Genomic DNA, 19,375 nt, shown 5'->3' on the forward strand with positions numbered 1-19,375 from the left:
AGTGGCAAAACTACAGAATAGTTTACTTTTTGGGGTTTTTTGACACTTCCTAAAGTAGAGATAAGATTAAGCTCATTTGAAACATTGGTATTCAGTACCAGGACAGAGAATGCAGTCAACCAGGTGATGGCCAAGGTTTTGAGAACACAGTCACAGCACAACATAAATACAAGGCACAGGTACAAGTTGTAAGTCAGTAGTCATATTAAAGACTGATATGGATTTTAAGTATAACAAAGAAAAAAAAGAGAGTAAATATTTATTATCTATGAAACATCACTTGTGTGGTGAAAATACATATAAAAGATTATGATAGCTTCCACAGGAATTGGAAACAATGAAAAAAGAGAATTGTTCCAGTGTTCTGTCCTCCAATAAGAGGCATGACATCAGATCTCTATCTGCAGATCTCTATCTGCACCATCTATGTGCACAAGGTTCTCTTTCACCTTGGACAGTGAAAGTGGAATGTGTTTTACTTTCCTTTTCACCCCATTTTACTATACTATACTATGCTACTTTTATATATAAGGATCTTTCTCTGTGCAGTTAGTTTGAATAAACTGGTATCTTAGAAAACATTGTTTGGGTATGTTTATGTGTCTGTCTAGTGGTCCAGCCTTTACACCTGATTGATAGTAAACTATTGAACTTAGGTGTACCAATAGTAGCAGGAGTTCAAGTCATCCTATAACAATATTGAGGTATATTTGGTGGATAGTGCTATCATGGAATTGTAACATAGACTGGGTTGAAAAGGACCAATAAGGATCACAAGTCCAAATTCCTGCTTCTCATAGGACTACCTAAGACTAAACCATATGACTAAGAGAAGCATTCACGACACTCTGACACTTTCCTGGGGAGCCTGTTCCAGCGACTGACCAATCTCTCGATGAAGAACCTTTTCCTAATGTCTGATCGGAGCTTCCCTTCACACAGTTCCATTCCATTTTCTTGTGTCCTATTGCAAATCAGCAGAGAGAGGAGATCAGCACTGCCCCTTCAAGGGCACCTGTGACAGCGAGGTAGTCATGGAACAGCTGCACCTGCAGGACTGGGCAGGAACTTGTCACCATTCTCCCCTATCCCTGAAGTCACAGCATTCAGCGAAGTGGAAAAGAGTGAGGGCAAGGAATCCTTCACGTGGCGTTCTGTCTGCTTGGCAGGTCTGACCCAGGAAAGGCAGGGTTCCAGCAATATCTCTCTTGGTTCCAGCAATATCTCTCTTTCTCCTGCTCCCAATATAGAGCATAGTGCTACACCATGTTGACTATCTTGGGTTAGATAATGAAAATATTACAGTCCTGATAGTACCACACTTTTTATAGAACCATATAACTCATCTCTATTCAGGTAAGGGCCATAGTAATTTAGCTTTCTAATTTCTCTTTCTGGTACCTATCACTGTGAAAATATTAATATCATAAACTCCTCTTAATGTTTGCAGATATTTATAGAAAAATTAACTGTTTCTACTTTCTCACAGAAGTGACTACTACAGGGGACATTCAACAGAATGTGCAATTACATCCAAGACTGCAATTTCTATCTGCATTCCTTACATCAAGCTTGACAGTTTCTTAGCCCATGGCCAACAGTACTGGGCAAGTAATGGGCTGCTCACAATACTATAACTAAAAAAAAAAAAAATAATCCAGAGAGAGAAAAAAAGAGAAATGTAGGAATTTCTTCCTGTTTTCCTTTGAATGGGGAAGTGAAATTGTAATAAAATATGTAATTGTTCCTTTTTTCATAAATTTCGCATTTAAGTTGCTGTACTAAAAATTCTTGAATTGCATGATGCCAGAAAAAATACTAATTTTAAAATATTTTGTAATAATGATGTGATAATATATTACTGTTGTATAAAAATGTGAAGAATTTTAAGATAATGACTTCACAATTTCTGATTAGTTCTAAATCTCTCAAAAGTGCTATGCAGCTCATTCTTTTAGAAGATTTCTCCCCTTCTTTGCTTGGCTTTTAGTTTTCAGATTACTGAGTAGATTTTTTTAAGTTGGAGAATTAAATTAGTGTTATGAAGAAATGAATCAACTTTGATGAATACTTTATAAAATCACGTCATTCTTTCATGGACCACAGGTGAATATAAACCTCTAGGGAGCAGACATAAAGCTAAAAGTAATAAAGCTTAAAGAAATAACACCTATCAGGTAGGCAGTCAGACACTCTAGCAGCTGCATGACTGCATTTATAAAATCCAAGAACGTGATAGTTTTGAAGTGAGTTATAATTCTCTTAATTATTATAATTTTATTGACAAAATGAAGTCTATTTGTTTCAGCACAGCTATTTATGTAAGATACAAGGTTAACACCCAAGCTGGTGTTTTTGTTGCTCTTTGTTTTTCTATAAATTAATGTTTTCTAAATATTTTTCTTATCATTTTATCTCTTTTTTTTTTGTTGTTGTTTCAATGCTGACATTTTGCAGTTTCAGAATTTTCTGATCTATGTACAGCTGTACAGATACATTGGAACCTTGCAATCGGAATACTTTAGAAGCATTGAAATAATGCTGTGAATGTTTGAGAATAGCTGAAGAAAAAAATGTTCTTTATGGAATTTAGACTGATGAAATGAAGAAACAATAGTTTGCAACTTAGTATTATATAATAACATAATATTTAATGAAAACACTGAGTAATTTTCTTATATTTTTCCAATCGTGTTTTAAGCAATGCATTTTGGAATTTACAGAAAGAACATGAGAAATAAAATTGAAACTCTGAGACAAACTTTTTCAGCCCTCCTGTAATCTTGACAAATGCTTCTCTAGAAAATGCTCCAGAAATGTTCTTTCAGGATACACAAGATGCTCTGCCTAAAGCTGTATATGTTTATGGAAATTTAGAAATCTGACCAATATGTTAGTAAATTGGTATTACACTGTGTTAGATTTTGGAACAGAAAGATGCAAGACTTTTCAGTTGTCCTCTTTGTGGGGGCTGATTTGATGAGATTTCAGTACAGGCCTACACAATCATCTGTCAGATTTCATTTTCTTTCTTTTTAAAATTTATTTACCTTTACAATAAAAAACACTTGCTGAATGCTGGAATTTTAAAAACTGATTCAATCACAAACTGAAAGCAGATTGAAATATTAAGAACAAAAAGCTAGTAGTAATATGCTTCCAGATTTGCTGAGGCCATTCTCTTTCAATTACGTATTTTTTTCTCTTTTAGCATTTTCCAAGGTCCTGGAAATTAAACACTAAATCATCAATACCTGTATATATAAAACATCTTAAAAACTTACCATCTCAACAGGTTAATTTAGTCATCTAAAATACCTGTTGGACATATTCAGGCAGTAGAAGTGATTAAAATGGTAAAAATAGCCTAAAATTGAATTAATTGTTTGTTTTCTGAATTTTATACTTATACAAATAATTAATTAATATTAATTTTAAAAAGAAAAGTTAAGAAATATTGAGGTTTTAAAAAATTATACTTAATGAATTGTATGTACTAATATCAATAATAGCTCATATTCCAAAATGTTATTGGTTATAAAATTCACCAGCTGGCATGATCCAGGCCACAACTTTGTATTTAAGATAGGAACTGAAAATACATTGCAAAGAGAAGAAAGATTAACTCAAACAGCTGTTTAACATTCATGAAGGTGTCATTCGTGAATGGAGTTAAGGGAGGAAGTGAAAGCACAAGAGGATTTGTCTTTACAGTAAAAAAGTGAAAGAAAAGAAAATAAAAGGGTGTCTACCTTCAGACAGTGCATCAACAGTGCATGAGTCAATATATAATTCTCCTCACCCACACAGGGAGTGGAGACAGCTCTCCATTCAGTGCTTATCACCACTGGGAACCTCCAGTGAAAATGAAAGAAAAAAGAAATTGAGCTTTCTACAGGCTAATTTAGTCATCCTGTTCTAACAGCTCCTAAGGAGGAGGATGATTCACCATTGCCTATTATCTATAATATTTATATTCCAAAGAACTGTAAAGCAAATAATTTGGATATTACAAGTAGAAACAGATCTTAGATCATAAAAATCTGGTTCTGAATGCCATTTCAGTATCTGAACAAGTATGTCAAAATGAAAAATACTTAACTCATCAGGTAAAATTCTGCACATGACTGACTTTTGAAAAGATGGGGAAATAATTGGTTATGTAATGAAGAAAAGGCATTTGTGCCTCAGTACAGAGAACTCACCTACTACTGACATTTCAGGAACACTAGCAGTGTAAACTTCTTCTGGAAATGTTGGTTCATTGTCATTGATGTCATGGATCTTGATGACAAACTCAGACTCAGGTTCCACTGGTCTCAAAGTTCTTCTGTTGATAGCTTGGGCACGCAGGGTGTAAAAGGCTTTCTCTTCCCTGTCAATTCTCCGAGTTGCATGAATATCTCCTGTTTTCTCATCAATTATAAAAAGAGTACCAGCCCCATCTCCTGACAAAATGTATTTGAGGGATCCATCTCCTTTATCCTGGTCAGAATGAAGCTGAAATGGAAGAAGACAGTCCTTTGTTTAAAAGCAATGAAAAGAATGGTTGTTTTTAAATATAATTTTTATATTTTAAGTTATTCTGCATGCAACACATATGGTTGATACCATTAAGAAAGTAATTTTTATTCACTACTGACTGACAGCCAGTTTCCTAACTTAGTTCCAAGAATCTTTCAACTTGGCTGTTCTGGAAGATTTTGCTTTTGCAGCAACACCTGTTCCCTGCTAAGAAACCTCTGCAGCACATTCTTAAAGAAGATTTTTATGTTAATTCTGACCTTTTCTTTCCTTGAAGAGATCCTATTAAAAATTCACAACTGCTGTGCTAGTTGTAAATTCACTAAGCAGATAAAGAACATGGCTAAATACAAGACAATTAAGGAAAACAGAACCACTGGTTTCATGAAATAATATTTTTTAAAAAATTTCATTTAATATTATTTATACTCCTCCCAAATTGGGGAACATTTAATTTTAAATTATTATCACTTGGAATTCATCAACAAAAGTAAACAGACTAAAGGGAAAATACCCAAATTTATTATACATTCAGCATTGATTTAACACCCATTATTTAAGTTGTATAAAGCTTAACTTCACATATATAACTTGCAGTCCTGACTGCCTTTATATGGAAAATTATTCAATTATGCTTTTTTGTTCAGCACAGCCACGTGGATGATGGCTCATTTGATCTTTTGGGTACATTTAGCAAAATTTCTCTAAACACCTTGTTGGAAAGGTCCTTCCAATCTGATTGGTTCCGTAATTAACTGAAAGAATCTGCACTCAGTTTTATTTCCACCATAAAATATATTGTTTTTAGTAAACTCAGTTTTGAGTTCAGCAGGAGGATCAAATGGAGTAGAAGCTCTTATTACAAAACTGAAGGGCAAATACTTTTTTTTTAAATCAAACCCAAGAAATATCAGAATATTCCCGTTTAAGAACTGGTATTTTTTTCCTTCTAAAAATAGTTATTTGCACACATCATAACAGCATCAATTAGATCCACAGAAAGATTATGTTTAGTCATGTGAAGAGTTTTTGTTAATTTAAGCCTCCATTTCAGATCATGAAAAAATTATACATGTAGCATAGTATAAATACCCCCTTTCTATGCAGACATGAAAATATTTCTCTTTTTCATCTATGATGCCCTCATATTGTCTTCCATAGCATCTGTTTCAAGTATTAGAAGTAAAAATATTTAATTATTCTGGTTTCGAATTTGTCTTTCCTTGTCTTTTGTGCTGAAACCAAACATACAGAATGGACTGGTGGGATAAGCCAAAGTCAAACAGTAGACTTCTATGTTGTGAAAAATTTTCAAATGCTGAATTTTTCTCACAGATTTGATATATGTGGAACAGACAGAACTCACCAGGCATCTTGGATCAAAGCCTTCAAGGTAGAAATTTGAATACTATCATGTTCTGAACTCTGATTTTCTACATGAAAGTATTTACACCTATTAAACTTTGCTTACACTACACATGTGCCTGTTTACTTTAAAAAATGAATATTTTCTTACTGTTTCTTTTCATTCTACAATAAATAAAAAAATTATGAAACTCCACCAAACACAAAGAGTAGGAAGGCAGATGTTAAGAAAAATCCTTTGCAAAAAAAGATTTTTCTTTCTTTTCCTTCTGTTTCTCTTGATGACTTCAAACTGAAGGTTGCAAGCCATTCTCACACCTCTTTTGAGGAATGAATTTTTAAAGTGAATTTTAATCCCTCCCCTGATTTCCCACAAAAATTGTGACCTTTCATGCCTCCAATTAACCCTTTCACCCTTCTTTTTAAGGGACTTGACAGTATCTTCCAAGCTGTGTTCCATTTTAAAATGTCATCTAGTCTAAGTAGTCCTTGAATGCTTTCTTCTCCATGTCTTCCTAGAATATAATTTCACTTCAAAAACATTTTGGTCCTAGGAACTCACTGCTGGTCCATGACCAATCTATGAAATATTTTCATAGCAGAATGATGAAGAGCATGATAAGAGCCTGCTCTTCCTTAGACCTATGGCAGAAATATAAAATAAGGTCCTGTTTGAGTGGGATCTTTAAATGGGCACATTGCAGTTTTCCCAGATGCTTTCCAAACCCAGGTCTGGTATTATTAGTTCTTGCAAAAGTTTACAATAGTGTATTGGTGCTGCAGTGCCTGTCCTTTGACTCAGAAACCAGTAAGCAGCCTGGCAAAATCCATTCTAATACATTGTCTCCAGAACAGAATAACTCCATGCAAACAGTTCCCAGCAAGAATTTATGGCCAAATTTAACATACAGATGATGCATGGAAATTGTTTTGGAGAGTGATATTTAGCAAAACTATGCCAGGAACTTGTAAAATAATTTAGAAATCCCAATAATCATATTCTGGCACCTTAAAATATTGCCTGGCACTTGAAGCCTGAACAGTGTGGTGAAGAAAACTAAATCAGAAAACTAAGAAAATCCCTGCACAAAAAAAAAAAAAAAGTAGCTTTTGAACAACTATATTTAGATCCAATTTAGCATGTAAATATCTTTTAACATAGTTATTTTGTCTAATATATAATGTGCTATCATTGTTGGTGATTTTCCATTTCCTCTCCTGTAGCTATGAGTAAGTCTTAGTAAGGTGATTTTAAAATGGTTTTTGTGCCCACAAAATCATTAACCTGTTACCTCTGCCAAATTCAAACTTCCTACTTGTGTGGGTTTTTTTTTTTTTTTTTGTCTGTGGGGTTTGGGGACTTTTTGTTTGTTTGTTTGTTTTTCCCCACACATATATTAGCCAAAAGTCTGGAAAGGAAGCTGAATTTAGGACTTTGAGATATCCACATAAAGACTTGTAGGTAGCCAAGAGTTGCACTTCACAGTAACATAAAAGGAATACAAACCCACACAGTTAGAAGAACTCTTTAAGCTATGACACTATGTTTTTTGAAAAAATAATAACAATGCCTTTGGTTTGATAATCCAATTTAAATTATACATATATACATAAGAGTCCAGAGTATGGTAGAAAAACTTCAAATTCAGAATAACCTTTCAGGTCTTTTTGAGTGATCAGGAAACACAAATCTATAGATAAAAATGAGCAAGACTTCCAGACATAATTCAAGGGGTGGAAGTGTGTAGTATAGTTAAACAACAAAAAAGAATACCTCTCATTTTGTGTTTTTAGTTCTTATTTCAATCCAGATGTTACCAGAGGAATGGAGGTGACTAAAGTCTGCCCAAGGTGCTTCACAGCCCTCTACGGTGAATCATTACCCAACTCCGAAATTCACTTTGTCAATCAGTGCTGCCGAGTTTTTTTTTTCATTTTACTCAAATACTAAAAAAATGTTCTGTGAAGTATTTCTCTGCTACTTTTAGCATAAAGTGTTTCCTATAGTTATTTTAGCTAATGGGCATCTGTGATTCATGTCAGCCAAGCTGAGAAATGGAAAGACATCTGTTTCATTTAGCAATTTCATCGCACAAAATGATCAGCTGTGAAGATGTGGTTTTGTTTTCATATCTGTCACTGATATTTTGCAAACTCCTGAATTTCTTGCTGTTCTTCCACAGAAATACTTCCCTTTTCAGCTGCACTGGTATGCGTATTTTATGCATATTTTTTTCTCACTTTATAGGAAATCAGAATGTCAGTTGGTATTATTTTATATAGCCCTGTTTCATCATACGGTAGTTTCAATTACCATGAAAGACATTTCTGCATATCTTCTATCTAAATTGGTTGAACAAACTTTTTAATCCAGAAAGATTTCATATAAATAAAAAAGGAAGGTCTTGTTAAATGGAAGATAATATTTACAGAGGACCACAAAATGGATTGGTATGTGAATACTTAAAAATGAAACTTAATTAGCAATCCAAGACAGACACAAAACCAGGTTTTAAGAGATAGATTTACTTTTTCTTCATTTGTGGGAAAAATACAGGATTAATGAACGTATTACATTCTTCTTTAGGGTAAATGCAACCATAAATAAAATGAGCTCATGAAAAAATGCCCCAATCAAATTCAGCTCAATAGCTTTTTAGATCTGTAAAAGATGTTTGTAAAAATACTTTCAGAAGACTGTAGTTGAACAACATAGTAAATTTGCTTCAAAAATTACAACACAGGAAATCCATGTTAATTAACATCTAATGATTCCAATCAAACCTGTCCACTCAGGATTTTGGGATTTCTTTATCTTTCCCCATGAAATCTATGCAATTCTGAAATCTCCAAAAATGAGTATAAAGTAGATGGACTTTTTTTTCTAATAGCATACAAAGTGTTAATCCTATTTTCACCAAAAAGCAACAAGATGCTACTATGAAAACCAGAGAGAAGATTGGGCTAGTCAGATCTTTCTTATCATACAAGCTACTTCTGGAATTCAAAATTATTTATGACAACGAGAGATAAAGACTAAGATTTGTCGCACATATTTCCATTTGAATTTCTGATTCAGAACTCTCTCTATGATTTTTCAGTGATTGGTATTCAAATAACTAGACACCAGATATGAGTGGATTAAGAAACTTCCTTCTAGTTAAAAAACTTACTGTAGGCATTAATGCAGTTGAAGTAATTTTTCATTTTAATTCAATATACTGTAATGTATAGGACACTTTCCAATACAGCTTAAAGTTTTTGTGGTCTTTGCAAAATGACACACTATTTTAATATTAACTTACTAAACGTACTCTTAATCTCTTACTTTATAGTAGTAATTTTTAATTGTATAATGCAGAATTTTTTTTTTTACTTTCTTTGGCAATGCGTCAATATTTCAATTTAATCTTAGTATCATAGGAATAATGGTATCTCAGTACACTCTTGAATTACTCTATCTCTTAGATTTTATATAAATAAGTCCAGAATCTCCTAATTCTGAGAATAAATTTCAGGGCAAATTGTAACCTATTAGCTTTTTTCTAAGTAATTATATTAGCAATGTGAAGCGAAAATACACCATAGAAGCATTTGCCACTTCATTCAGTGTTCTAATGCACATTTAATATTAGCAACTTGAGTGGATACTTAGTTGAATAATAATGATTGTGTCTCTAAGCATAATCACAACAGTGGAAAGGTTTGACATGAAGTCAGCAGAAAATACTTGATACAGAATTCCCACAATATTTCTTTTAATAATTATAACTTAATATTTATTTTAAGTATTACGAACTGAACTATTAAATGATGCAGTTGTTTAACAGTAGCTGCACTTACTGTTGAAGATTTTCAGACCACCTCATATCCTGTGTGGTATTCTCACAGTTGACAGATGTAACAGTCATGGCTTTAAGCCACATTTTACTTGCCAAAGAAGTTAGCTTATTTAAATGTATCCAAAAAGTAACATTTTAAGCAACTCTTTTCAGTGATTCTGTAATTTGCACTAAGTTTTATTCAGACATGTCACACATTAAATTTTCTCACTCAGTTATATTGTCAGTTTGCCAGGACTGTGCTATTGTATATTATTTAAGAGGAGACAGGCAGAAAGGAAAAGACAGATTTCAAAAAGAATGCTTCAGGAGACTGGGAAAGATAAGGGATGAGCAAACTAAACTGGAAGCACAACAAGTAATATAAGATGAGGAGTACTTTGAAATTCTTTTGCAAGAAACGGAAATGAAAAACTCCAGTCTGCAGTGCAGACTATTTTCAGACTGTGTTTGCTTAACTTGATTCATTATCAAAAGGAAAGATAAAATATTTTCCACCATTTTTATTGATAAATTTCACAGTAGTTCTTTGGTGTTCAAAATATTTGTTTGTTCTTAACAATGTTTTAAAATGGTAAGACATAAATTAAAATTAATATACTTCTTTAACATTTCTTTCAACATCCCTGAGTGAAATACTATCACGTAGATAGAACTATAATTTTCACAGCTCCCAACAATCTTCATTACTGATATAATCTTGAGGATTCTCAATTTCCAGAAAATAACCATACAACAATCATATTTTTTGATCACTAGATTTCTATCTTTTTCCTCTTACTGTAGATTATTTTTAAGGGAAGAGTCAAGTCCAGAGAAGGTAAATAGTCTTGTCACTGACAAAATATTCTAGGATTTCAGGTGAGAAAGGCTGGACTTTTTTTTAAGACACATCATATGAGCAGCAGCAGCAGCAAAAGGTCTTTCATAGATGCACTAAGTCAATATGCCAATAGCCAATCTCCCTCCTCAAGCCAAGGTCTTTAGCTGATGTTCAAACGTTAGAACAAGAAAGTTTCAGCTTCATTAGGTTGTTGTAGCTTCCACTCCAGAAGACACACAATCATTGCGCTGAGATGAGAGACTAATTGAATTTAATAAACCAAAATGTATGCCAAAATGTACTGAATTTAATACACCAAAATGTATGCCAATATGCATATTGTCTTCCAATTTTCATGTAATAAATAAAGTCCGTATAAGGTAAAGACAGAAAGCAGAGAAGTGCCAGTAGACCTGAAGTGCCCTTATTTCCTGGCATCTCCAATACATGTCTGGGTATGAGTAAGCAGAAGGGAATTCTTGTGTTAAAGAGAAGAAAAAAGTCCTGACCCATGGCAGATGTTCAGGTCCCCATTCATTAAAACATTGGACTAAACAAAGAAGCAGTGTTTGGCTCTCCTCCTACTGAAATCGATATGGCACAATTCATAATTTCAGCCTACATTCCTACTTCTATGAGTAGTCTCTGTACACTGTCCTGTGGTCTCAAAATAAAAAAATATCTGGTAAGATTTTCCTCAGACTTGGTTGGAGATTTCTTTTAATATCCATGGTTTGCATGTGCTATGTTTTTTGCCTGTTTTTTGACTAAAATAAAAATTGGTATTAAATATTGTATAAAAGAATAAGTAGCTTCCAGAACAATCTCTCTATTCCACCAAGCAACAGACTAGGAAGGCAAATATGCTAAAACAGCACATATTTTTCTTTCACTGAATTCACAATAGCTTCATGTATTTTAAAATGTAGGAGTTTGTCTGTTTAGATTGAGGGTTTTTTAAAGGAAAAATTGCCACGTATTCCTATGCTCTCTGCATTAATCACAAAAGAGTGGTTGTAAGAACCAATTGTACATTTGGGGTTATTTATAAACAAGAATAATTTTATTATATATATGCTCATATATGTTTTCCTAAATTTTCCCATCAAGTTTGTCTCTTCTTATAGAAAAATTATGAAATCTGTTATTCTAGGGAACACTATTCTCAAGAAAAATCCTAGGCACATACCTGTTACTAAATAAAGAAGTTGTAATTTAAATCATTACATAAAATAACATTGCAGAGTGATTGTGCCAGTGCTATCACGCTCACAGGACAAAAGTGTTTCCTGATGTTCAGAAGAACCTCTTGCTTTTTAGTTTGTGCCCATTGCCTCTAGTCCTGTCACCAGGCATCTCAGGAAAGAGCCTGGCTCTGTTCTCTTTGTCCCCTCCCGTCAGATGTTTTCGTACATTGATAAGATCTCCCAGCCTTCTCTCCTCTGGTGCAAAGAGCTGCTGCTCTCTCAGCCTTTCCTCATAGGGGAGATGCTCCAATGCCTTAAACATTCTTTGCTGTGTGTTCATTTTTTGTCCTGGGATGCTTAGAACTGGACATGGCACTCCAGGCATGGCCCTCCCAGTGTTGAGCAGAGAGGAAAGATCTCCCCTCTTGGCTTGCTGTGAATGTGAGGCCACTTCTGTCTATTTGTAGAGAGCCTCATCCACTTGTTCTTCTTGGTCAAATGGCCTGTAGCAAGCACCCATAATAATGTCACCTTTGCCTGTCCTCCCTTTAATCCTAATCCATAAACTCTCCATGGGCTCCTCTCCCATCCCCAAGCAGAGCTTCATGTGCTCTAGCTGCTCTGTCACATATAGGGCAGCTCCCTCTGTCTTCCCTTCCCATCCTTCCTAAAGAGTCTGTATACCTCCATTTCAATGCTTCAGTCAAGCAAGTAATTCCACCAAATATCCATGTTCCAAACAAAATCAGAGTACTGCAGCTGCATGCAGGTCTTTAACTCATTGTGTTTATTACCCACACCTCATGCTTTACCATACAGGCATTTAAGAGTGGAATCCTAGCATGCTAAATTCCTGGAGACAGTTTTGGGATTTATCCACAATGATTCCTTGTAGACACCTTGTAGGCACCCCAGTTATGTCAGGGATTGCAATCACATAAGGAAATTTAATTGAATTTAATAATGTTTCTATTAATACTAGCTGTACTAGCTGTGGACGTAGCCATAATTACAATTAAAACTTTTTTTACCAAAGCAGCATATTTTATTTCACTATCAGAATGCAAAATAACAAAATACCCAGATTTGGGTGTAAATCTTGGCACAAATCATACAGAGAATTGCATGTTATGGTGAATACAAAAGGACAGCATCATCAGCCCCAGTGAACTCTATTCCTCAAATACTTTTACTGGAGACAAAAAGCCCATCATGATCTTGAGTGATACAAATCAAGAACTGTATTCCATAGTAATTATTTTCCCTTGCAATGTTAATTGCTGGTTTCAAAAAATGTGCTCTGTGGACTACATTACTGATGAAAAATTATTTCTAACTTATGTGAACTCTGGTAATCAGCTGATAGGCCTAGCCAGTATTTCCATAAAGCTTCTGTGACATTTGCTGACATTTGTAAGACATCAAAAGCACCCTTTACTTAATCTCCCTTTTCCTAATTACAAATAAAGTACACTATATTAGTTATGCTGCTGGTGTTTCATTTTCTTTGTGTGGGGTTTTATGTTTTGTCTATAGAACAAAAGAAATCCTTTACATTTTCTTTTTTTCCCTCCAGAATTAGTTCATTTCCATGAAGCTTTAGCTCTTGCCTTGTGTATTATTTGCTCTTACTTTCGTCTTTTGATAGTAAAAAGAATTCTAAACTATCCCTAGAAAACTTCTGTATTTTCTTTTATGATACACAGACTTTTACATGGCACTTGAAATAGTATTCCTGATTCTTTTAAAGACTTTGTTTTCTATAGCATGTTATTATCCTTTCCTAGGAAATACATCAGCATTACTGAAATCTCTTCCATTATTCTTAAATGACAAGCCTTGATTAATCCTGTGCAGCTCTTTCCAGTGTCACAGCCATCAGCAGTCCTCCAGCTCTTCCATTTATTTTACTTGGCTTTTCATAGAAAACATGCCACTCCTGACACATAGAGAATGGTCTGTCACATAACCTGACCTAACTAAATAAGTAATTAAGCAGTTTCCTTATATTCCAGCTGTATTATTTATATAGCAGTCTCATTATCCTTTTTGAATCACCTAGGACATCCTGCTGATTACTAGAGGTATTTCTAAGTCCTGTATGGCATCTTCAGTAGCAAAAATGTGTAAAAATGTGGCTGTATTTCTGCATAGTAGTTCTCACAAGGGACAGGTATTTTAAAAGTACAGAAGTGTTCTGTAAAAGATTTAAATTTAAAAAAATATATATAAATTAACAGAAGTTATGTTTTTTTCTGTCTCCTCATAGGTGTATTTATTTGCTGTATGGCTCTACCCATGTGGCCTCTCCTGAAGCTCATATATTCTACTTGACTCATTAATTTAACTTTTTACAAGTCATTTCACTTCATTAAAACTCTTCTTAAATTTTAGTAACATGGCTTGGAACACTGCCTTACTCTATCTATGTTTCCTCAAAATGGATTTTCATGACATTTCTCTAAATTCCTACTCATTAAAAAAAATTTAAAATACAGAACTCTCTTTTTCTCCCCCCATTTACTTCACCTCTCACAGAGCTGAATTAATCAATCTTCTCACTGCCAAAACCTAAAATATCAATGTCATTTTAATAATTTAGTATTAAGATAGATAATTTCTATCCAAGATTGCCTAGGTACTAATAGTTGTTAATTATTATATTCACTCTAAAATAATATTTCTTAAATATTTCTAATTCCTAAAGATACCATTTATAATGGAACTTACAATCATCATCATAGACACTCAGAAATTTGAATCTATGCGTACTTCACAGCAAATGTCATACATCAAAATGGATATGCAAATGCTGCCATTAGAAGATGGAGTTCTTAATATAGAAAGAAGAAATCTGTAATACTACTTCATGTTTCTGCATATCAAGTATAATTTATTCTATTAATTCCTATATTGTAACATATGTACTTCTAAATTACATATAATTACTAAGAAAACTATTAAAACATTTTAGGAATAAAACTTAGAAAAGCACTTTTGTAACACAAACCAGCTTCTAAACCAAAGGGTCAGAAAGAGTAGTTGCATCTTTTCTCAGCTGTTCTTGAGTGTGGAAGAGACAAAGTATCCCATATTATAATTTCTAATGCATTATGCAGTCTTCCAAACTTTTCTAAAAAAAAGTAGGGTTTTTTTGTGGGTTTCTGTTTGTTTGTCTTCATGCTTCTTTTTGCCACCAGTTTCACCCAGAAATATTCCAAATCATCATTCGAACCTCTATTTCCTGTTGTGTTGATAAATGTCATTTGCTTGAGAATTAACAAAGTACAAACATTCTCAAAAAAAAAAAAAAAAAAAAGAAAAAAAGAAAAAAACAAGCAACCCAACACCAACATGAACCTCAAAAAACCCTCAGATTACCAAAACGCTAGCAGTGAAGGACAGTATGATTACTCCTAACTTTATAACAAGAGTAAGTCTAATTTGCTTATGTCTTCTCCCCCAGCTGCTTCCAGGTACATACTTAGGCAAGTATGAAAGGAAAGGCAGAACTGAAGGAATACAATTTCAGAGGCAGGGAGAGCAGCTACACTACTAAATAAAAATGTCACCAGAAGAGTTCATTTGGTATAGGTTTGCCTTGTGTAAGACAATAATTCTAAATTCAGGTAGCATACCTGGACTTTAGACCACAGATCTAGGAAACAGATGAAAGGCACCGCCAATATGAAGAAGCAAGGCTTTTCTACTAGCTTGATAAGGGGAACAGAAGAGATGATCAGAATTGCTGTTGAGCACCAAGGTTTTCTTCAGCTGCTACATGTTCTAGCAAGTATGCAGTCTTTTCCCACTCAAATTTTGTATTCCCAGTCATCTGAGTACACAGTGCAGGCAGCAATCTTTGCAACTTCTTAGTTTTAAAAACTACAATACCATGAATATCCCAGAACATTATCTTTGTTCAGCACATATTTTCCACCTAGCTCTTTGCATAAATCTGTTTATGCATGCCTTTTTAGGATACCAAGCCTCCTAACTATTCACTAATAATTTTCTAATCTCTAAAATGTGTTCAGATGTGTAAGGTACCTTTGTACCTGCCTTTCAAGCATTTGGGTGATTTGTGAATTCAATCTTTGAAACAAAAACAAGACAGCTTCTGTTCTCAGCCTTGAAAATACTAAGCACTCATCATTTAAAATTACTGCAGACCAAAATATTGTAAAATAAAGGATATTTTTTTCCCTCAGTGGTCCTGTCCTCCTTTAATGCTCTGAAGTAAAGAGCTATTGAAAAAAACTAAGGAATTAGAAATACCTGTTTGAGAAAGTAACAGTGATGAGTTGGACAATGGTGTTTGTTTACTTCTGCAAGTGAATCCTACTCTGTCTTCAAGTACTTCAGATACTTACTGCCTCCAAACAAAAGGTATTAGAGACTTTGGGAGAACTTACCATTGCAGTCTTTTTACTTCAGCTTATTTTAATTATCTTCAAAGACAAAACCACACATAAATATAAAGGAAACCTTCTAGCAGGAAGACATTTTAAAAGGGTAAACATCAACTTTTAACTTCTTAGGACTCTCTCCCTCATGGGTATTTTGTTGCAAGTCACCAATTTTTCCACAGTATTACTCCCAATTCTTCCTTGCTATCTGTGTATACAGGATATTTAAAAGGTCATCTGCATCTGATTTAACAAAAAAAAAAAAAAAAATCAAGAGAAGGAAAAAAAAAAAAAAAGCCCCTAAGGAGAATCAGCCTTTGAATTGCTGCTGTAACTATTGGCTATTTACACATTTATAATTTCAAATAAGGTATAGGTCAAACATTTGTCATGCTCTCTTTTATATTATGTTTTTTAATTCCTTGAGTGAATGAATGTACTGTGATGAAGCGGACTCTACTTTTCCTGAGTTGTGGCTTTGAATATAAATAATTTCAGTTTTATCAGTTCTTTCCCTTTTGGGCTATCTTTTTCGTGACAAGCAGATAAAATTCTAAAACCAAAAGATAAATTGAGCTGAAAGGAACTGGAGAGTTCAGATTAAACTATTTCCCAGTTTCTTATACTATTTAGAAGCATGATGTTGTTTTAAGTACAATGCATAATCAGATACAAACTCTAAATAAAACCACTCAAGAGAGCTACAGGTGCTCTTCATAAAGGTAGTAAAATGTATCCTATTGGTGATTTTACATCTGCTAGAAGTATGCCCATAATTTAGACTATCTTCCTTCTAAATATTCCTGACAACTGATAGATGTTATTTCACTTTGTGCTTACACAGATGAGAATTACCTATTTTAGAAATTATTTTCAAAATGGCAGACTACTGCTACTGGGATTACTAGAACAAAAATTGAAATCTACAATTTAAAAATAGTTTTGTCAGATACTGAGAAAAGCAGCATCAGGAAACCTACCTCCATGACTATCAGAACTGTATTGACCCCTCAGTCTCATTTACCAGATCTCATCAAATTGATAAATGGCTTGGACTCAAGTACAAATGTGCAGAAGAAAAATGGAGAAGCCTAATAATATTATCCACTTTTGTATCAAAACTAGATATTTTTCATTAAATTATTTAGGTAAAGCTAGCCTGCCAGAATTCAAGAAGCTCTGGACAATGCTCTCAGGCACATGGTGTGATTTTGGGAGTTCTGTGCAGGGCCAGGAGTTGAACTCAAACCTTGTGGGTCCTTTCCAGCTCAGGAGATTCTGTGGTTCTATGATTCATACATTCCCCGTGTTTTGCATTTACCATGCTACTTCAAAGCACTCAATACCATTAGAGGTGTAGCTTCCATTTACTGGACAGAAGAGGAGGAAAAAATATTCAGCTACTTGTCCCTACTCATATTTGCATTAGTTTATGAGTAGACTTGAAAAGTATTTGCATAAAGGTAAAGCACTTGAAAACAATTAGATGGATGGACTTGGATGTACATGAAGGGTAACACCTATGCTGTTGTGAAAGTGGTATTTGTGAAGCAGATTAAGTATGAACATAGCATGTAATTCTGCATTACTGAGAACTACTGACACATGGACAAGAAAATAATAAAAAGCTGTTTTAATATACGTGAGCGAAGCGTGTTATCATATAGAGGGCAGGTGCCTGGCTTGTGGCAGTGGCAGCACTGGGGGCTCTGCCCTGCGTTCCCTGCGCGGAGCCGGGGCCGTGCCGGGGCTGTCCCAGTGCCGGGGCCGTGCCGGGGCTGTCCCAGTGCCGGGGCCGTGCCGGGGTCGTGCCGGGGTCGTGCCGGGGTCGTGCCGGGGCTGTCCCAGTGCCGGGGCCGTGCCGGGGCCGTGCCGGGGCTGTCCCCGTGCCGGGGCCGTGCCGGGGCCGTGCCGGGGCCGTGCCGGGGCCGTGCCGGGGCCGTGCCGGGGCCGTGCCGGGGCCGTGCCGGGGCCGTGCCGGGGCCGTGCCGGCGTTGCCCGGGCCGGCCCCAGGCGGTGCCGGCGGCTGCAGCGGCCCCAGCGCAGGGCACGGCCGAGCCCCTCAGGGAGCGGCAAAACACTCCTCCTGACATATGACAGCAACCAAGAAATACTTTCTAGTGCTGTACCTCAAAAGTTCAACATACCAGTTTTGGTATGCAAAAGCTGTGCTTGGAACAGAAAGCTTTAAAATGCCTGCAAAGGGTCATTTTGGTCAGGAAAAACAATTAATTTAATTTTCAATTGATTCAAAACTTTGTTCAGTAGAACTTAAAATTTCCCTTAGTATCTTCCTCTACTTTGCAACTCCTACATTCAGTTTTAGTTTGTTTTCCGTAGGAGGGGAAAAAAAAATTAAAACCACCTTGTTTTTTTTTAAAGATCTGTTGCAGATTCCAGTTAAAGACCATTAAAATTGTTAAACTTGGTAAGTAAAATACTGAAGGTCCTGTAGAGGCCAAAGAGATACAAGAACAGATTATAAAATTAGTATTTGTCTGAAAGCTGAGCAAATATAATTTTAGAGATGACATCCCACTTCTTCGACTGTATATCCTTCAGTATTCATGACCTCTAAAACTATGCAAAGTATGGCTCAAGCTACCCATGGAAGTGAAAAAGCTCCTCTGCTATGCTTAGTGTTTAACTTCAAACTATTGAATAAAAGCACATTTGCATGTGTCTACCTGAGATACAGATACGTCTACCTAAGCAGTTTAGTGTCTTACTGTTCTTTTTCTATGTATTTTGCTTTGTTTCTCTTTTTGGAATTGCAAGGAGTTGAAGAGCACAGTTGCCTGTCTTGAACACTGCTCAGCCCACAGAAGCACTTTGCCATGAGATGAGAACAGAATGGAGCAACAGAATAGCATGAATAGCATGAACTCCAGGCCTCACACAGGTGAGGTCTGGTTAGCTCATCCTGGTTAACACATCCAGGAAGAAATTATTCCTATGGCAAACTGAGTAAGGAAGCAACTGCTTGTACACGTATCACTGATCAAACAAAGACCACCCCAGGTTATGGGACAGATGGCATCTGTGACCACCAGTGAACACCTAGGCCCACCCAAATATCCTTCCATGGATACCCAGTACTTGGACTGTAAGAAAAGGCCCCACAGCAGGAACTTGGGATAAGATATAGGGCATACTATTTTCTGGGTGTTACCTCAGATGCAGGGGGAGATTAAAAAAAAAACCTGAGGGCGAAGAACACATCAC

General features: G+C 35.3%; 1 protein-coding gene across 1 annotated transcript in view; it reads right to left on the reverse strand.

Moving 5' to 3' along the window:
- The window catches only part of CDH10 (cadherin 10), a gene marked incomplete at both ends in the record, with an annotated part of 55,731 nt that overhangs the window by 28,155 nt on the left and 8,201 nt on the right, over positions 1-19,375 (reverse strand). The window contains one exon of the mRNA XM_084223381.1: positions 4,206-4,500. Coding sequence (XP_084079507.1) covers positions 4,206-4,500 — 295 coding nt within the window. The remainder of the gene's footprint in view (positions 1-4,205; positions 4,501-19,375) is intronic.

Source organism: Fringilla coelebs (genome assembly GCF_963513975.1).
Source record: "Fringilla coelebs genome assembly, chromosome: 1".
In the NCBI taxonomy this organism is placed as follows: Eukaryota; Metazoa; Chordata; class Aves; order Passeriformes; family Fringillidae; genus Fringilla; species Fringilla coelebs.